Source organism: Mus caroli, unplaced genomic scaffold, assembly GCF_978045245.1.
Source record: "Mus caroli unplaced genomic scaffold, Mus_caroli_1 scaffold_1, whole genome shotgun sequence".
Taxonomy (NCBI): Eukaryota; Metazoa; Chordata; class Mammalia; order Rodentia; family Muridae; genus Mus; species Mus caroli.
In genome coordinates, this window is record NW_028227256.1 from 69,409,567 (window position 1) to 69,429,424 (window position 19,858).

The 19,858-nt window shown below is 45.3% G+C and overlaps 1 protein-coding gene across 1 annotated transcript in view; it reads left to right on the forward strand.

Annotated features, from left to right (window-relative positions):
* Xrcc5 (X-ray repair cross complementing 5) overlaps positions 1-19,858 on the forward strand; it is a 91,428-nt gene that overhangs the window by 26,641 nt on the left and 44,929 nt on the right. Inside the window, exons 10-14 of the mRNA XM_021156574.3 lie at positions 856-918; positions 4,898-5,035; positions 5,927-6,017; positions 8,922-9,055; positions 12,153-12,349. Of these exons, the coding sequence (XP_021012233.1) occupies positions 856-918; positions 4,898-5,035; positions 5,927-6,017; positions 8,922-9,055; positions 12,153-12,349 (623 nt within the window). The remainder of the gene's footprint in view (positions 1-855; positions 919-4,897; positions 5,036-5,926; positions 6,018-8,921; positions 9,056-12,152; positions 12,350-19,858) is intronic.

Genomic DNA, 19,858 nt, shown 5'->3' on the forward strand with positions numbered 1-19,858 from the left:
AGTCAGGTATTGGTAGAGTTCTGTGACCCCGACTGCATTTCAGGAGCGGGGAGGCACCAGCTGTACGTTTTCTGTAACGAGTTTCCCTGCCCTGATCTGCTCAGAGTTGGCTTTCTTTGTCGTCTGCAGTACATTAGAGGCTTGTCACATCTCCTGAGGACTTCATTCCTAAGAGACTTTCGGAGACAGTCTTTGTAATCGCTCATTTTTCACCTGTTCCCTTGCGCTGTGCCCCGGCACTGTTCTAAAAGCAGGACCAATGAACACATACACTCTGTTCTTGTCACTCCAGATTGCAGTCGCTGTGATGTCTGCCCTGGAGCCAGTGCATAGACCTTGCTTTTACATTTTCCTTTTTCAAGATGTATTCATTTTTATGTGTGTGAGTGATTTGTCTACATGTATGTATGGGCATCATGCACAACTGATAGCCTTGGTAAGAGCAGCAAGTGCTCTGACCAGCTGAGCTAGCTCTCCAGCCATTACATTTTCCATTCGGTTAGTTTCTACTTCCCAAGTCTTGGTCAGTTTTTACGTACGTCTTCTGAAACCCTCACAGGCTAGCGCAGTGCTCTGTGTTGGACGGTAACACAGCATTGCTTTTAATCACACAGCTATTGAGGCTTTTGAGGGACATGGTTCTATCCTGCTCACTCCTCCGTCTTCACTGCACGACATATAGGACAATACAGGCCATGCGTTAGGTGCTCATGTAGTTGAGCTTCAAGTACTCGGTTGTTTCCAGCTGCTCTTGCTGTTTTCCAGTAAGAACATGCTGAGCAGACATTTAGCAACATGTGACCTTACAGTGGTGCATATTTCAAAGCGCGTTTTCTCTCTCTCATGCTCTTGTAGGTTCATAGAAGATTCTTCATGGGACATCAAGTTCTAAAGGTCTTTGCAGCAAAGGATGATGAGGTGAGTTGGGTTGGAGCTTTGAGATAGTGCTACGAACTGAACTGTTATTTTAGGAAAGTGGGCTGTTTATGGCCTTTGTTTGTTTGTTTGAAACAGGCTTTCACTGTGTAGCCATGGCTGTCCTAGAACTCGCTTTGCAGATTGGCTGACCTTGAACTAGGAAATCATCAGCCTTTGCCTCCCAAGTGATGGGGTTAAAGGTGTGTATCACCTCAGTGGCTGGCCTTTGGGTTTTAAAATGACATGAGTATTTGCAACAGCTGTGGGAAAGTCACCAACCTTTAACTCTAAAAATGGAGAGATGATAAACAAGTTTGTTTTAGCTTCAGCATAATGCCCGAGGTCATAGTATTGCACAGCAACCCCTGACCAGCTTGACTTAGGTGTAGGTGTCAGCTGTTAAGTAGTTTTGGTCCAGATTGGCGTTCGTCTCTCATGAACACCGAGCATTAATATGGTGTGTGGACCTGGAGAAGCTTTCCCTGGACTCCCACGTCCTTAAGGTTTTCTGTCGTCAGGCCTGTTTATCCCTGGCTAACAACTCTGACTTTCACAACCTACACTCACGCTTTGCTCTCTGCACATTTTCTTTTTGAAATATTAAGTCAGCACTCAATGTTTTGTTGGTGTGTTGACTCCAGTACAGAGTGTTAAACCAGCTGAAGCCGGCTTCTAAATTAAAAGGTATTTGCATTAGAAAATGTGAACAATGCAGAAGATTCGTTCCGTGTGGGAGGAGGGTATTGATGACCTTTTATTCCCATGCTTCTGGAACATGGCTGGCTGCTCACCTAGGAGGTGGTCATGTCAGTGTCTGAGATCAGTTAACATCGGGAGAAGACGCTTGCCTTCCCCTCTCCTGGGTGGGGGTGAGTTCACTACAACACAGAGATGACTTCACACTTGAGAATTCTAGTGATGTTCTCCTGACTCCAGCCTTAGAAGCTGTGCTGGTTTGGTCTGGTGTGTACTATAGTTTTAAACTTTTTGAACTCCAGCTGTGGACATAACTCCTACTTGGTTTTTTTGTTTGTTTATTTTTGTTTTGTTGTTGTTGTTGTTTTTTTCCACGAAGGAAATCCCGGTGACTTCTTGAGAGTTGTGTTGCAGAGCTTTATTGAGGCACCTGAGCTGCAAATCAAGTTTGTCATATACGTAACTAGCTTCTGTTGTCAAAGTCAAATGAAAGTGCAGACACAAGTTTCTGATGAAGCATCTTGTGTTTGGAATAAGGACTAGGACCGTATCTCGGGCCCGTGGGATGACAGTGGTAGTCTGTGTGGCTGGGTGATGGAGGAGGGCTTGGGTTTATTAGGACCAGGAAACCTCTGCAGCTCTTATGAGTGATTCCTTGTTGGCACTTTCAGTGCTCTAGGGTCTCGGTCAGCTCTGATGAGTGAGCGGTGGAAGTTCCTAGGTAAAGTTAGTCCCAAGGTTAGAGCTGGCTGTTCTACAGTTAGTCAGTATATCCAAACAAAGGGCAAGCTGTCTCTCCTTGGTTACTTGAGATCATTCTGGGGTTAGATATTGGTGACCTGGGTATTTCTGCTTTCTTATGGTCCTTTGATTCTATTTTTGTGAGTTGTGACAGATCTGGCTCAATTTTGTATAATAAATCGTCATATATCACTGAAGTTTTTAAAGAAAAGACACTTTCATTTCCTAATGGCTCTTTGGTATCTGTGAGTGTAGTCAAAAACTGATATTGTCAAACTGGAGCCTATGAGATAAATAGGAGGCTAGGGAGAGTATGCTATATGAGAGCTTCCAGTAGAAAATGCACGCAGCGGACTTGTGTGGGTAGACAGGAGTAGGAGGACGGTGACAGATGCAATAGCAGTCTTCAGACATTTTGAGGAGGATCATGGGGAGTAGAAATTAATCTGTGCTTCCTACCAGAGAACTGAGCGGGGCCTGACGGGCGCGGAGCTTTGCTCCAAATGAGTTATTCTGTCATCAGAGATCACCAGCTCCAGGTGGATTGAGTTATTCTGCCATCAGAGATCACCAGCTCCAGCTGGATTGAGTTATTCTGTCATCAGAGATCACCAGCTCCAGGTGGATTGAATTATTCTGCCATCAGAGATCACCAGCTCCAGCTGGATTGAGTTATTCTGTCATCAGAGATCACCAGCTCCAGCTGGATTGAGTTATTCTGTCATCAGAGATCACCAGCTCCAGCTGGATTGCCTTCTTGTGAGGTTGTCTCAAGTCCCACCACGGAAGGTTTTGAGCAGAGTCTCCAATAGCACCAGCCATGTGCATTGTAGGGGTGGTTAAAATGGGTGAATATTATTGTTTTTCAGTTAAAATATTCTGTGATTCAGTGACTAACTCCTTAAAATGTTTTCTCTGGCTACTTGTGTGTGTGTGTGTATGAATGTATAGAATATGCATATTTATGTGCTGATTTGCACTGTGTGTGGAGAAGAAGGGCAGAGGTAAGAGGAAAGGAATAGGGACTCAGTGGAGTTAGATACAGTCTCAGTGTTGTTACAATACAGAAACAGTCATTAATCTATTGTCCTTCACATTAAATATTCTGACTGGTCCTGTCAAAGACACACATTCAAATTCCAAGCAAATTAGAAATAGTCTCTTTCCCAGACTCTCTGCTTATCTGGTCCTCTCTTATGGGCCTTACTGTTAGAACAGACATGCTCAGTTTGTACATCTGTCATTCCCACTAGTAAAGAATATCTTCGCTCAGTGAATTCAGGGAGTCTGCTTTAATCTCTGACAGGGCCGTGACACCTAGCAAGGAATAGGCTTAACATAAGTCGTCCTTGAAATGAGGGGAAATTTATGTATTATCAAATCTGTAGACTATTTTGATAGCAGGATATTGAAGCCATAGGTTTGTATGAAGGGATGGGACACACATACCTAACTGTGATACAGGCCAGCTAGCTGTGACACGGGAAAGTCCATAGTGCTCGGAAGCGTGGAGGGTGAAGCTTCCTTAGTAAGGCAAATCTGCGATGTGTTAGAGGACATGGGTGCGGTTGGTGCTAGAAGGAAATTATGTGAGCAGAAAGAAGCACCCAGGGAAGCAAGGCATAAGATATATCCCTGGTCACCAATCAGCTCTGTGATGCTGGAACAGAACTGTTAGAGGTTTGTGGAAGAGACTGGCAGGGTCACCTCTGAACAGAAGAGGCAGTGGTGTACTTGAGAGACAGCATAGGGGTCAGGCTGAGGGATGAGGAAGGTCAAGGACTTTGAGGCCATCGTTTGGTTGAGTTGGAGGTGCTGGTAGTGGAAGTGAGAGATACAGGAGGAGAAAGGTACTAGTAAGTGTGGGAAGATAGAGATCTGCCAGTCAATGCCTGGCTCACAGGACAGTATTTGTGTGCCCACATGCAGAAGCCAGAAAAAGATACCGGGAGCCTTTCTCTCTCTCACTTCCTTGAGACTGGGTCTCTTACTGGACAAGAAACTTGTCCTTTTGGCTAGGTTGGGTGGCCAGCAAGCCCCCTGGGCCCGCCAGTCTCTACCCGTCAATGTTAGGGTTACAGACAGAGCCATGCCTGGGTGTTTATGTGGGTGCTGGAGATGCAAGCTCGGATGCCGAAGACTCAACCTTTGATCCTTAGCTAATAAGGACAACACTCTTACTAATCTGTCTCCCCATCTCTTTGGAAGTTTTCAAGACTTTTGATTCTTCCATTCATGGGACTGGGCGAAACAATCCCGAAACTGAGTTTTAGAGTGAGAAGAAGGAAAAGGCTGAAAGCAGTCTTTTAAGAGCTGGTTGGAAGAAGAAAAGAGCTTGTGGGGCAGAGACCCACATGGAGTAATTAGAGGAGGGTTACTTCTGAAGTCAGAGTGCGGAGAGGTGGACCTGGGATCTGTGTTTGTTACTGAGAGCCTGCAACGGGAAGAGGGCAGATGGGCCCCATGTGAGTGTCAGGTCTTGTCTGTGAGGAGCTCTCACAGTGTGACAGGACCTGTGTTGACACACTCTTTTCCCTTACAGGCAGCAGCTGTTGCCCTTTCCTCCCTCGTTCATGCTTTGGATGAGTTAAACATGGTCGCCATCGTCCGATACGCTTATGACAAAAGATCTAATCCTCAAGTTGGTGTAGCCTTCCCTTACATTAAGGACGCCTATGAGGTAAACCTACAGGCTTCTCACCTTCCCGGCCCCTTTCCATCCTTTCCTTTAAAGAAAAAAAAATCTCTTTTGTGGTTCTGGGGATCCAATCCATCCATGCTGGGGCCTCACGCCTGCTAGGCTGTGCTCCATACTGGACTATTGCTGTCTGTCTCTTTATCCTAAACAGTGCTTTAGGACATTGTTAAAATACGGATTCTAGCTCTGTAGGGCTAAGTAGGAGCCATTTTCTGAATGTCCTGCAAACTCCCAGATAATGTTGGAATTGCTGGTCTTCAAGCCAGGGTTTCAGCTAGAAAACAACGTGATTCCTGAATGTTTTTAAGGAGGGTCTGATTAAACCAGCGAAGATGAATGCAGGGCTCTCTCTTCGTTCCCATCCCCTTGGCCTTTTCAGGGCCACATGGGAAGAGAAATTGCCTCCAGTTTAGCATATAAGGACCAGGAATAAAGGTTGGGTGTGACTTCACTGTGTCAGTGTGAAGGTTGGTCCATTTGAGGCTCTCCTATTTGAGGTACAGGTCAAGGTTGTTTCTTCTCCCATTTCTCTGGGAACTCCATGCGGCAGGCTGTAAGAGAGGGTGGGGATGGTGACTTCCCAGTCAGATGTCCTGCCATCCAGCTTTTCTCATTGGTTCTGCTTGGTCCTGTGCTTTTATGGTTACCTAACAGCCTTCCTTTGAGGCATTTCTTTTATATCTGGCATCTGCCATACTGTTTGCAACTGTGAACTCACTACTAGGCGGCAAAATACGTTACCGTGTTTTAGTCAGATTTGCACACGGTTTCAAACTATTTCTGCTGTGCCGCTTCCGCAGCATCTGGGACCACTTGGATGTGTCTCCATTAATCTGATGGTTTCTGCTTGTTGACTCCTTTCTCTCTCATTAGTGTTTAGTTTATGTGCAGCTGCCTTTCATGGAAGACTTGCGGCAATACATGTTTTCCTCGCTGAAGAACAATAAGAAGTGCACTCCCACAGGTGAGTCTATTCCATTTAGCCCACTGATGGCTCTGCACACAGACTCTTCTTGGGAAATCACCTGGCTGCAGCTGCAGCTGCAGCTGGGGCCAGGACCTCATGGGGCGAATGAAGTACTTGGATTCTAACCACACACTCACAATCACGATGAAGGTGGTTCAGCAGGTGTTTTGCCAGGAAGCAAGTTCTCCTAGCCTGCCACACTGTCTGCTTCTTCCTTCCGCATCTGAGGAACAGCTTGTTGGATGGCTGCTCTCCAGGTGTAAGCAGAAAGCTTGCTCCTGTGGAAGCGAGCAGACGTGCCTCTGCATCCTGTGCGTAGTTTGATGTAGCAGGAGCGACAGTGGCACTATTCAGCATCTCTGTCCTCTTTGTTCTTCCTTTGAAGTTTATGACTGCAGTTCAGTTCTTACTGTGGCTTGTTGTGAGTGTCCGGGAGTTGCACCTGCAGCCAGCTGTCAGTGCCAGAGCGACCTCACAGCCACAGGTGCCATCTTCTAGGCAGCTCGCCATTTGTCAGCGTTTGTGTAGTTGTACAAAACCAAAACCAAATAACAACAACAACAACAACAACAACAACAAAAAACCCAATGAAAACTACCAAAAATAAACAACAGCAGATGATGCTAGAGGCTTAAATATCATCCAGAGAGATCCAACTAATGGTAATGGATTGCTTTAGGCTACAAGTCTAATACTATCTGTGGCAATGTAGGGTTAGGGAATTTTATGGTGAGTTTGAAAATGAGGTGTTCTCTCTGCATTCTTAGGGCTAGGCGTAGTGTCCTCTTCTCTAGAGCTGGTGTCTTCCTGTCATGACAGGCACCTGTGGACCTGAATGTGAGAGAAGTTGTTGCTGTGCTGTTGGTTGTGTTTCTGCCTCTTGGTTCCTTGCTAATTAATTAACTAAGGATTAATTGGGGATTGAACTTAGAGTCTCATGCACATTGTGCAGTCAGTCTAATCACTGAGCGCTACCCCAGCCCTCATTCCAAACGTGTTGAGAAGTTATCTTTATGAATCAGACTGAGTCTAAAAGTTGAACACCTTTTGATCAGTTGACTTATTTCCTATGTCTTAATGAATTTTCTTAAATCTATTGGCAAATCTCCCAAGTTGATGTTTTTGGGGAAGTTTATGACACTGGTGTGATCTAGCAAAAGAGCAGCTGAGAGCGCTGTGGGGGGGACTCACTGAATGTTGCCTTGTGCAAGCAATGGCTGCCTGGTGGGCCCTAGTTCATGACTTATGATGGTGATGGTTGTGGCGGGTTCATACATGCAGACAGTGCCGTGTGATAAGTAACTTTCATCTTGTGACACGGAAGCATTAAGGTACTGTTTAGAAACCGCTTACACTTCCTGCCACCAGCCCACGATTGACATTAGAAACAGTATTCCACTTGGATGGCTCTGCAGACTGACGTGAACCCTCAAAGTGAAAGGCACACGCGTGGTGGGGGAGTCAGAAGCTTTCCAGGGAAGACTTGCTGCCTGTCCACGTAGCTCTGGGCTGTGCCATGTGTGTTGACCTGATAGATTTCTACTGAAGGGCAGTTGCTAGGTATTAAGTGAGACATCAAAGAGACACTGTCGTGTTTCTGCCATCAAGGAACTTTAGAACTTAAATGGAATGTTCTCAGGTGTGTGTAGTGTACTCAGTAGCTTTGCAGAAAGGAAAGGGCGACTCTGACAGAACACAAAGGAATTCACTTGCTCTGGTCAGTGGTGTCTTCTTGTTGCGAGGCTGCTAGGCTCTGCTGAAGGGCACTCGGGATCTTCAGAAAGCCTTGCTTCATTTAGAATAGTTAGTTTGTTTAAATGCTTTTTCTCTTTAGCTAATTACTATTTTGAAAGTACCAGCTCATTGGATACTAAGTATTTTGTTTAAATTTCCATAGAGGAGTGATTTTATTATTTAATTTTTTATGGCAGAGTTATTTTTCTGGAACATACTCTTGCTTTTGTTATCATATTCCATGGCTAAATGTTTGCTGAATGGTAGAACTGGAAAAGAGTCAAGAGGGCAGTTACTCTCTGTTTTGTTTTCTTCTTTTCAAGACCAGGGTTCACTATGTAGTCCTGGCTGCCCTGGAACTCACTATGTAGACCTCGTGGCCCATGAAGTTTTAGAGATCTGCTTGCCTCTGCCTGTTGAGTTCTGAGATTAAAGGTGTATGCTGCTATGCCTGGTTAATCAACTCCTATTTTTTTTTTGAGATTTATTTTTTGATGTATGGGTGTTTTGCTTGCATGTATGTCTGTATATCATCATGCATACCTAGTGCACTCACAGGGCAGAAAATGGTGTTAGATTGACCAGGACGGGTTACAGCTGATTGTGGATGCTGGGAATCAAATCCTGGTCCTTTAGAAGAGCAGTCAGTGCTCTTAACTTCTGTGCCATCTCTTCAGTCCCCAGGCAAAATCCTCCTCTCCTTCTTCCTCCTTTCCCTCCTCTCCTTCCTCTTCCTCTTCCTCTTCCTCCTGTACTTCCTCCTCCTCCTTTTCCTCCTCCTTCTTTGTTTTGTGCTTACATTTAACCTGGGGGATAATTTTTTGTTTTTGTTTGCTTTGTTTTTTAAGACAGGGTTTCTCTATATAGCCTTGGTTGTTCCTGGAACTCACTCTATTTATCAGGCTGGCTTCAAACTCCTAGAGTTCTGCCTGCTTCTGCTTCCTAAGTGCTGAGATTAAAGGCATGTGCCACCACTGCCCAGCCTCAACTAGTCTTAATAGCAAAATCAAGAGTCAGGCCAAGTACTTACACAACTAGGGAATACTTTGGCAGAGCAGGCGCTGTGCAACCTGCCAGTGTTACTGCATTCAGAAGTGGAAAGCATCTTGATAGAGAATAATAGAAATAATCTATTTTTTCCCTTTGCTTTGCTATCATTGTCTTAAGAGGCACAGCTGAGCGCTATTGATGATCTGATTGATTCCATGAGCTTGGTAAAGAAAAACGAGGAAGAAGACATTGTTGAAGATTTGTTTCCAACCTCCAAAATTCCAAATCCTGAATTTCAGCGATTGTACCAGGTGAGAAAGGAAAGGTCAGCCCATTATGTTTTTCTTTTCTTTTCCCCTTCTTTACTCCCTCTCCCCTTCCTTCCTTTTTTTTCTTTTTGAGATGGGGTCTCACTATTTAGCTCTTGCTGGTCTGGAACTCAATAAGTAGACCAGACTGGTTTTGAACTCACAGATCTGCCTGCCTCTGCCTCCCGAGTGCTGGAACAGATACAGAGCCATAGGTCAACTGCTGTATGGAAACACTGTGGAGACAAGGAGAGGAGATCTTTGGAAGTGGATTTTATGGAACCCTCCTCTGAGGTAGAAACCTTGGACGGAGATCTAAAAGAAATATGCTTGACAGGAGACGGGCATGATGCAAAGCCACATGGTTAGCCAGTTCCATTTGTCTGGAGAGAATTCAGAGGAAGAGTCCGGAAACCATTTCAACCTCTGCGTGTAGACAGGGTTTTCCCAACAGGACTCTAGCTAGGCATCCAGGAAATAAGGCCAACAATTGACAAATGGAACCTCACGAAATTAAAAAGCTTTGCACACAAAAGGAATCAGTTAATGGAGTGAAGCAGCGTCATCAGCTGTTCTTCTCAAAGATCAATAGCTAGAACGGACGAGAACCCACTGACACGGCCTGATGAAGCTCAAGGGGGAGTCGGGTAATTAAGGGTGAGCAAAGCAGGAGGTGAAGTAAACGAACACGGAAAAGAAGCAAGTGTACTGCGGAGAAGGATGAACTGTTGGTGTGCTGAGGGGATGTTGGAGCGAGGAGCACGTGGTGTTGAGTGTGCAGGATACTGACTCCTAGGCGATTCTCTGTTGAGCCTCAGAATCTTTTTTTTTTTTTTTTTTGGATACAGACCTCTAGATAGCATTTTCTTTATTGTATGAAAACAGTTCATGGGATAGAATAATATGCGTTGTGATATGAAATAGTTTGAAATGGCAAGAACTACTTAGCTCCTTTTTTTTTTTCTTTGAGTTGTTTAAACATGGGAGTAGGGTTGGGCATGGCTTAGTGACAGAACATGTGCCTGGCCTGTGCAAGACCCTGGGTTCAACCCACGGCAATAATAAACAAAATGGGCCACTTAGAGCTTTCTTCGCAGGAGGGACACCTCAATGGGCTGTGTCATTTCATTGTTTCTTAAGGGCATCTCGGTGCTTACCTGGCTCTATTGTCAGAGCAGCGGCTCTCCACCTGTGGGTCTCGACCCCATTGGTTCTGTCAACCCTTTCCCAGGGTCACATACCAGATATCCTGCATCTCAGATATTTACATTATGATTCATAACAGTAGCATAATTACAGTTATGGAGTAGCAGGTCAGAACAACATGAGGGTCAATCAGGAAGGCTGAGACCCTCTGTTAGAGTGCTGCCTTTTTGTTAAATACAAGTGTTGCCAAGGCCTGACTTAGACTGATGCAGACAGATGACTGAGTGGCAGTAGCCTGATCCGCTCACTTGGACAGTGGACAACCTGCCTCTCCCTTGGTGCTCTCCCCACTCTTGGTGCTTCTTTCTGGCATCCCTGTCAACAGTGAGTGTCCTAGTGAAGAGCATTTAGTCCCCCAGTCAATATCATCAGATACTTACTATATGCTGGGCATATTTTCTGTGCTTATAATTCAGCAGTACCCAAGAGAAGATACCTGTTTCCAAGGGGAAGGGATAATACATAAGTGAACTAAGCAATTGATGAGACAATTGTAAGTAAGTGCTTGAGAAACACAAAATTGGAAAACGTTAGAATATGACTAGACAACAGCTTGCAAGTGAAGAGGCTGCTTCGTACGCAGTGTCAGGGAAAGGCTTTCTGAGAGGTTAATATTGAGCAAAGACCAACATGATAGAAAGGGGCTAACTCCATTAGAGCCAGGACAGGCAGAGGACACAGGAGTGTTACCCAAGGCCCCAGAGGCAGGAGTGACCCCAGAAGAGCTCATCTTTATTTGGCTGGGAGTGAGGAGGCAGGTGGCAGTGCCATGATCCATCGGGGAGTGGGGCTTTGTCTTACAGGGCTTCCTGGGTTGTGTAAGGAACTGGGAAGAGTTACTTTTGTGTCTCCAAAGCACTTGAAGGAAACAAGGGAGGGAAGAATTCCCTCCGCTCAGTTTCAGGGGTTCTCACAGCTGGGAAGGCAGGACAGAGCAGCTCACTCATAGTACAAGGCAGAGGGCGGCTGTTCACATTATGGTGGACCTGGAAGCAGCACTCTAGAAGCGGGCTTTGGGAAACCTTCAGAGAGCCACCTCCTGTCACCGGCTGTCACCAGCTTTACCCCCCACCCCCACCCCCCCGCAGTTCCTGAAGGTCTCACAGCCTCCCCAAAGCACATTCATAAGCTGGGGAATAAACATTTAGAACATGAGATTGTTTTCAGATGACTTCAGGTTCAGTGTAGTGTCAACAGAGGCTGAGGTGGCCAGTTAGAAGGTGACTAGGCCAGGGCTGCTGGGCCAGGGCAAGAGTGGTCTCTCTCTCTCTCTCTCTCTCTCTCGCTCTCTCTCTCTCTCTCTTTCTCTCTCTCTCCCCATTTGTCATGTTCTGTCTCTCCCATTCTCTCTTTACATGGGTCTCAGTCTGTTTCAATGGGGATTCTGGGCATGTGGAGACAGGGTCACGCGCTGCCCTCCCTGGCCGCAGCTTGTAGCAGCTGGGTATTGTCATGTTTTCCGGACTTTGTCCTGGGGCTCAGAGTGGGCAGCTCCCCTTAGGCCTCCATCTCACCCATCACACAGGGACTCCTAAAGCCACATGATAGAGAACATGCCTGTGATGAAGGGAACGAAAAGACTTACTGTGAAGAACCTGTAATCTTGGAGAGTTGGCGAGTTACGGCTTAGGAGCCTTGTGTGGTCCCTGAGTAGTTTATAAGATGAGGGTTCCTCTAGGAGGTTTTCAGAGGGGTTTGCTTCTGTGCTCTAGTCTGTTTTTATAGCTGGTTTTAGATGTGACCAATGTTCTCTGAGCCATCCCATTTGTCTCTGCTGTTTGGCATGAGTCTCCTAGCCCTTCCAGTTAGAGATGGAGGGTTCCTGACCAGAAAACAGAAAGCTATATTTGATGTTAGCCTCAGCATTTTTAACACCATTGTACTTTGCCTACAGTGTCTGCTGCATAGAGCCTTACACCTCCAGGAGCGGCTGCCCCCAATTCAGCAGCACATTTTGGATATGCTGGATCCCCCCACTGCGATGAAAGCAAAATGTGAGAGTCCACTCTCTAAAGTAAAGACCCTTTTCCCTCTAACAGAAGTCATCAAGAAAAAGAACCAAGTGACTGCTCAGGACATTTTCCAAGACAAGTAAGTACCTGATGAGGTCACCTTGGGGTCTGTAGCAGAAGGATAGGGGATGGGTGGGGTGGGGGCCGGAACAGCAGTGAGTCTGGAATTACTGGAGTTATGGTGCTGCCCAGGGTTCTCTGCGATTACAGAGGGGAATAGAGCAGCTTCTAAATCCTTGTGTAGAAATATGAAACTTTCCCACCTGTCCATCAGAGTCATAGTCTAGCCCTGATGTTCACCTGGGCTCAGTCTTCTGGTTTGGATTGGCTTTTGTATCAACCATAAAGTTTTTGTGAGTTATGCATAGGAAGGCTAAGCAACATAAGTGAATACTTGAGGCTGAGTTTCCTTCTTTTAAAACAGTTCTTACTATAGTTCTCTCTCTCTCTCCATCTGTCTCTCTGTCTTTGTGTGTGTGTGTGTGCATGTGCTCATGAGCACACACACATGTGTATGTGTAAGTCAGAGAACAACTTGGATGTTGGTTCTAGGATCAAATTCAAGCTGTCAGGCTTGGCAGCAGGTTGTCCTGCTGGTCTTGAGTTGCCCCTTTTCTAAAGTAAAGAGCTGGGGATGGGAAGGGCAGGCTGGGTGTCATGAGGTTTCTGTTGGGTGTCAGGTTGTGTGTGTGTCTTGGGTGGGGGCGGTTAAGTGTCGGTGAGGTCTTCGGTGGAGACCCACAGCCACCATGGCCCTTTAGCTGTTCTGTCAGTGGGTCACTGACGTGCTTGACCCATGACATTTGGGAGGCCTTTACAGGTTAAGGAGTGGAATGTGTTTCCTATGGTGTATGAGCTAAGCTGGCAGAGGGCTAAGAAAGTGTTTTCTTCTTCACAGCTTGTTCAGAATCTATATTAATCTCCATATAAATAAAAAACTAAACTAGAAGAAAATATCCATTGTAAGGAATCCTTTGGGTATGTGGCATTGACGTTCCAGAATTCATTCAGCTGGTTATTGGTGATTTTTTTCTTAAGCCAAAATAATTTGTTTCTTTCTGTTGCATTTTGAGCTTTGGCATCAGACCATGACCCCCTCCCCCTCCTGCCCATTTTCTTTGGTTTCCTTTCCACAGCTGTATCTTCATTGACAAAGTAAGGCTTATTATTTATAAGTACCCAGTGGGAAAGGATGAGTAATTTCCAGAAATTTTCATTGGTTTCTATAAATCAATGTTTAGTGAATTATTGTACAAGTTGAATAGAAAGCCTTGCATTTTTCATAGCTTCCCAGAGGTAAATACCCCAACCTTTGTGAGATTTTGAAGGAAAAAAAAAAAACAGACTAAACTGGATTGATCCTGTTCCATGTACTCCCATCGCACCCTGGAGAGCTTTACTGCCCTTTTTATTCTATCCTGCTTTCTTCTACACAGGAAGCCTGTCCCCCAAATTCCACCCCACCTCCATCTTTCTCCTCCTGTTCGCCACTGAATCCAATTGTGAGCCACTCAATGAAGTCTGTGTCTCTCTTCCTGTGGCACCTTGCCCTGGTCTCCCTGCAACCATGCGGCTATTCTGTCCCCATATTAAACTCCAGTTCAGTTTGTGATCTTGATTACCTTCTGGTACTGTGGGAAAGAAATAGACCGTGTTTTCCTCTTCCTTTGATTAAAATGTAAATGAGCTGGTTAAGAGATAAACCACAGAGCCCCCAGGGCAGTTACCCTGGGATTTGATCCCTGCAGTGATTATACCTTCAGCTCCAGTCCTATCACTCATCACTGGGGAAGCCTGGGTGTGCTCACTTTCTTGTTCTTTGCACCTGTGAGAGTATTCACACGAAGGTGATCTGCCTGGGGCCTGGGAATTAGCTCATGAGTACACTCTTACCCACATTCCTTTTCTCCACCTTTTATTATCAGAAGTCTTAGTTTTTAAGAACTGTGGAAGCGATGGATTTAGCACATATTTACCTAGCACCTCCTCTATTCAGCGATGACTCTGTCTCCTTGACATGGATCATAAAGCCCTCGATTTTAATGGAAAGCCTCCAGTTAGCTTCAAAGGTTATGCTAAGGGGGAAAACCGATCGCCAATACTGAGGTGTGGTTTTGTATTTATTGATCACTCTTGAATCCAGTTTACTGATTTCCAGAAGACAGGAAAAGAGCTAAGATTTGGGAGTGACAATTATCTGCTGAGGAAGTTTCATAGTAAAAAGCAAGATGTCACTTGATAGGATTTTGGTTGAATAATTTTATCTTTCTGATAATTCTTCCTCTAAATACACCTGTGGGCAGGCAAGATGGTTCAATGGGTAAGGATTCTTGCCTTGCAAGCCTGGCTACCTGAAAGTGGGTGGAGAAGCCAGCTTGGCGAAGTGGTCCTTTGACCTCCCCATGATCATATCACTGCATTTGCCCCTCCACAACAATAACTGAAGAAAGTTAGAACCAGTTTCATTTTCAAGAGATATCATGGCTACAAATCCATCTTCAACATGTTGGATACCTAATACATGTAGTGGTAATGTCTTCATTTCCAAAGGGAAAGAGCTCTCCTGGCGCCTGCATGGAGTCCCACGATATACTGCATGTGTTGCCTACATTGTCTGAAAGCATTGCTTCCCTTGATGTTGGCATAGACCTTGGAGTGAAAGTATCATCTCTAGGTCAGGTGGTGCAGGAGACTTGGGGCATCTGATGTCCAGCTCTGCATGTATGACACACACTTGCTTTTTCCAAGTTTCCTAAAACTTCTCTCCCCGTTGACTCTCAGCACCTGCTACTCTACTACAGCCCCACGTGACTAATGTTCAGGACTTGACTCTAGAGTCAGCCAGTGAGAGTTAACTCCCGTGCTCTGTGTGGCTGGAGGTAGAGGTGCTTACCCTCTGTTTCCTCATGAGTGAGATGGGGATGGCAGGGGTACCTGTCTCGGGGGTGTCACGAGGACTATTGGATAACTCATGCTGCTTACCTAGAACCCAACACTGTGTGTCGTCATCATATCATATAACATCACATCACATCATATGATATGATATCAAGTCATATCCTAAGAACAGCGTTTGTCTGTCAACAGTCTTCTAACACTCCTCATCAGGCCCCTAGCACATCATCAAGGGCAGCAGAGGCAATGATGGTCATGATGATTTCATAGAGAAGCTAGGCGTCATCAGTGGGTCCTTCCAGTGGATGGACCCTCTCATGTCTGAGCATGCCTGCTTTGCAGTCACCTTTACTTCCTTCTCTCCAGCACAGTGGCTACAGGACACCTCATCCTTCATCCCTTCACCATTGCTATGGCCTGAGCTCCCATCTGTTGTCTTCTCTGTTACCCAGGTCCACTAATGTCTTCTTTCCATTGTACCCCCACCCTCTTCATGTTAACAGTTTTTTCATCTAAAACAAAACATTCCCTCCAGGCTCCTTCTCCAGATTGCTGCTTGTTATTAATTACTAATCTAACCACTGTCTTTCCTTTCAAGGCTAGGCCTACTGGAAGAGTAGCCTATATTGCTGTTTTTCTTGGTATATCCTCCTTGGCTGCCTCTTTGAAGATCCAAACTACAGAATTGCTTAAGTTGCCTTCAGCCTTGCTCTCTCTCTCTCTTTTTCTCTCTTTGTTTTGTTTTTGTTTTTGTTTTTGTTTTTGTTTTTTTTTATGAGACAGGGTTTCTCTGTGTAGCCCTGGCTGTCCTGGAACTCACTCTGTAGACCAGGCTGGCCTCGAACTCAGAAATCCTCCTGCCTCTGCCTCCCGAGTGCTGGGATTAAAGGCGTGCGCCACCACTGCCCGGCTTTGCTCTCCTTTTCTCCAGAGACTTTTCTCTTCCCTGCATTTGACACTGTCAATTATTCTTCTGTCTTGAAACTTTGTATCTCCCCTAACTTAAGCTTCCAGATTTTTTCCTTGTCTTTGAAAACTCCCTGCCAGACTCCTGTGATGTTTCTTTTCCCTGCCCACCTTATCTTACAGGTGTTGTATATAGCGCTTGTCTTCAGGACAGCTGTATGAACACACTATGATGCTGAAAGCCTTCCTCGTATATCTGCTTGGATGCTCTGGCCATCCTATGAAGTAGATTGCTTTGTTGATGTTCTCTCAAGTCTGACAAGACTGAGGACTGGAGAAAAGGAACAACTTGCCTGAGATCTTAGCAAGTGTTAGAGGAAGGATTTAATAAATGTGTGCAGTCTGACTCCAGAGCTCAGACACTCAGCCAGAATACCATTTACCCTTACAATACAAGCCCCAGTGACATTTTATGTACGGGGCTTCAAAAGCCACACAGTCTGTCTGCATCCTATCCATGGGTGGCTCAGGTGCCTGCATTTATCTGAAATTCAGTGTATACAGAAATGGCTTCATTGTCTGTCTCCTAGCACTCTGCTCTCCAACACCTCTCCTCTTCCTATTTGAGAGAATGGCAGGTTTTGAGAGAATTTGAGGTTTTGGGATTCAGCCCTTTCTTCCACTTGCCATGTCTGGCTGCTTTACCAAGTTGTATTAAATTTACCCCAAATCTGCTCCTTTCAGTTCAGGTTAATGTAGTGGCTAATAGCATTGATTTTTGGAGTCAAATAGATTTGAATCTAAATCCAGGCATTTCCCCTTACTGGCAGTTGAAGTTGGCAGGCTGGGCTGTGCCGTGTAAAACGGATACCTACATTTGATGACCTTTCGTTTGCTCATCTACAGAAGACAATGGCAGAAGAGACTTGTGAGGGCTGTTGCATAGTTTAACTGAGATAATTTAGCCGTGCTTGGCTTACTTAGTGTCTGGCCCTTTAGCACTTAATAGGATTTCCCACCAGCATTGCTTATGCATGCTCTGTGCCTCCTGTTTCAGCCTGCCTTACTGAGACAGTGTGTGGCTAATTTTCTTCTTCCTGGTTTCAATCCTTTCCAAACGCTCAGCTCCCTCAGCAGCAAGTTTTGTGTTTCTTTTTCCCTTTTCAGCATTTCCTGGTTGATGTTGTGGAAAATACAGAGGAAGAGGTGCATAGAGTAAGGTGTTTAGAAATATATCCAAATGTCTGAGTCTTCTAGTGAACCACGATCCAGGCTCTTTCGTGCTCAGAAGCTGTCTGAACTGTGCACCTTTGAGTTGTTGTTAAATAAAATATTAATTTATGTGTATGGATATTTTGTTTTCATGTATGTACACCACACACATGCAATGCCCATAGAGGTCAAAAAGAAGGCATCGATCCCTCAGAACTGGAGTTACAGATGGTTGTGAGCCACCGTGTGGGTGCTGGGAATTGAACCTGGGTCCTCTGAAAGAGCAGTCAGTGCTCTTCACTACTGAACCCTCTCTCCAACCCACTTTGAGATCTTGTGGAAACTTCATTACATAGGCAAGATTGATTACATCAGCCGCCATTGGTGAGCAGGTTAACCTTTGGCCTCACCCCTCCTGGGGCGGGGGGGGGGGGGTAGAGTAGAATCTCTGCTTCCTAGGCTTGCCTTAGGCTTTTTAGTGATGCCTCCTCCTGATTCCCTTTCCCTAAGCTACTCAGGGGCTGCCAGCCAGTGACACTGAGCACACATAGGAGGTCCAAGGACAACCTGTGGGAGTTGATTTGCTCCTAGGCCCTGGAGATGAAACTCAGGTTGTCAGGTGAGGTGGCAGGTGCCTTTGTCCCCTGAGCAATCTCCCTAGCCTAAGTGATTTGTGTGTGTGTGTGTGTGTGTGTGTGTGTGTGTGTGTGTGTGAGTGTTTTAAAAAGTAGGGTCACATCACTGCTATTTAAAGTTCTTTAATCCCCCCCTTGTCTGGGATGGACTCATTCAGTATAAACACTAAGAACCCTCTCTCCAGATCAGTACCCTTACACTCCACATTTTGAATGTGATTTCAGGGGTTCTGATTCCTCAGACTGCAAATCAGCCTTGCTTTCAGTGCCCCCCTCTGCTTGCCACCTAAGATGATGGGACCATTACTCAAACAAAAAAGCCAGCAGCCAGACAGAAGTCTACGACCTCCCCCTATCTTGACAAAACCATTTGCTTTCCTCACCCCATCCCCTTTGATTCGGGGTTGACCCAAGGCTGCACACATGTGCTCCCTCACTGAATTGCACTCCGGCCATCCCTATGTTCATAATCGCTAACCCCAACTCTTGCTACTTTTCAGCTAATGTAGCCACTTGCTGGTTGTGGCATGGTGTTTAGTTTTCGCTTCATTTTAAAGGTGCCCTCTTCTATGGACTCAGTGTCTGAAGGTGGGGATTTGAGCAGAAAGCCAACACATTTTGAAATATAGAATTGAAAATCTTTAATAGAGGGAATGGCGCCTGGCACACACAAGATTCTGAGTGTGATCCCGGCACCACCCCCAAGGTGAAGTGACTCATTAGCTCCAGTTAGTCATACCATGATACTGGTTACTTATTTTAAACCATCATGTCCTTTTTTGACATATTTAATTTTAGTTTGTAAGTTAAAATAGATTATTTCTTGGTGTGTATGCATGTGTGTGCATATGTGTTTATGCTTGTGTATGTATGCATATGTATGTGTAGAGGCCAGAGGGGGAACTTTTTCTGGTGACATCCTTGTTTAAAAAATTTTTTTTCTTGAGCTAGGATCTCTCACTGGCCTGAAACTCACCACATAGGCTAGGCTAGCCAGTTCCAAGGAGCCACCTATCTCTGCCTCCCAAACACTAGGGCTGCAGCACACCACCATCTCACCCCGCCCCCATAATACACATTCCCCCACCCTCCCTCTCTCTCTCTCTCTCTCTTTCACACACACACACACACACACACACACACACACACACACACACACTCGCTCTGTCTCACCCTGCCATGGGTTCTGGAAATTAAACTCAGGTCCTTCTGCTTGCAATACAAGGCACTTTACTCACTGAGCCATCTCCCCAGCCCTAGCTAGACCTTAGTTAGAAATTTCTTAATTACTAATTTCAGTTGTTTTTTTGTTTGTTTCATTTTGTTTTTGGTTTTTTTGTTTTTTTTTGTTTCAAGGCATTTATTGTAGAAAGGCAGAGAGAGGGAGAAGAGTAGAGAAGTAGATGCCGGCTATGGCCACGTGGAGGGGGAGGGGAAGGGAAGGTAGAGAGAGGGGAAGCAAGAGAATAAGAGAGCAAGAGTTCCCCCCCTTCCCCACCAGTTGTTTCTTGATGGCTGCTCTTGGCCTACTATTTCTCTGGGAGAAAATTCTTCCTATCTTTGTGTTTCACTGTGAGAGAGATGATGGGCAGCGTCTTTGGGTTGAATTTCCAGTTCTCCTTTAATTATGTTAGCATCCCCATGTCTCTGAAGCCAATATGTTAGGAAAGTCAGCCTGTTACTTGAGGCAAGATATGGCTTTTCTCGGAGCCATCTTTTTCTTGATGCTGGTGAACATTGTTAGTGCTGTGCTCAAATAAAATCAGGGCTATAAGAAAACAGATTAAAAGGTTTGCTTAAAATTTTTTTTTTAAACTTAAAAAAACCCCAGTTTTCCCATATTTACCTTGTGATTGCCTAGTAAGTTTTGACATGTTTAGCTAGGAGCTTATAGAGCTTTTACAGAGATTGGTACAGTGGAGAAGATGGGGTTTCAAACA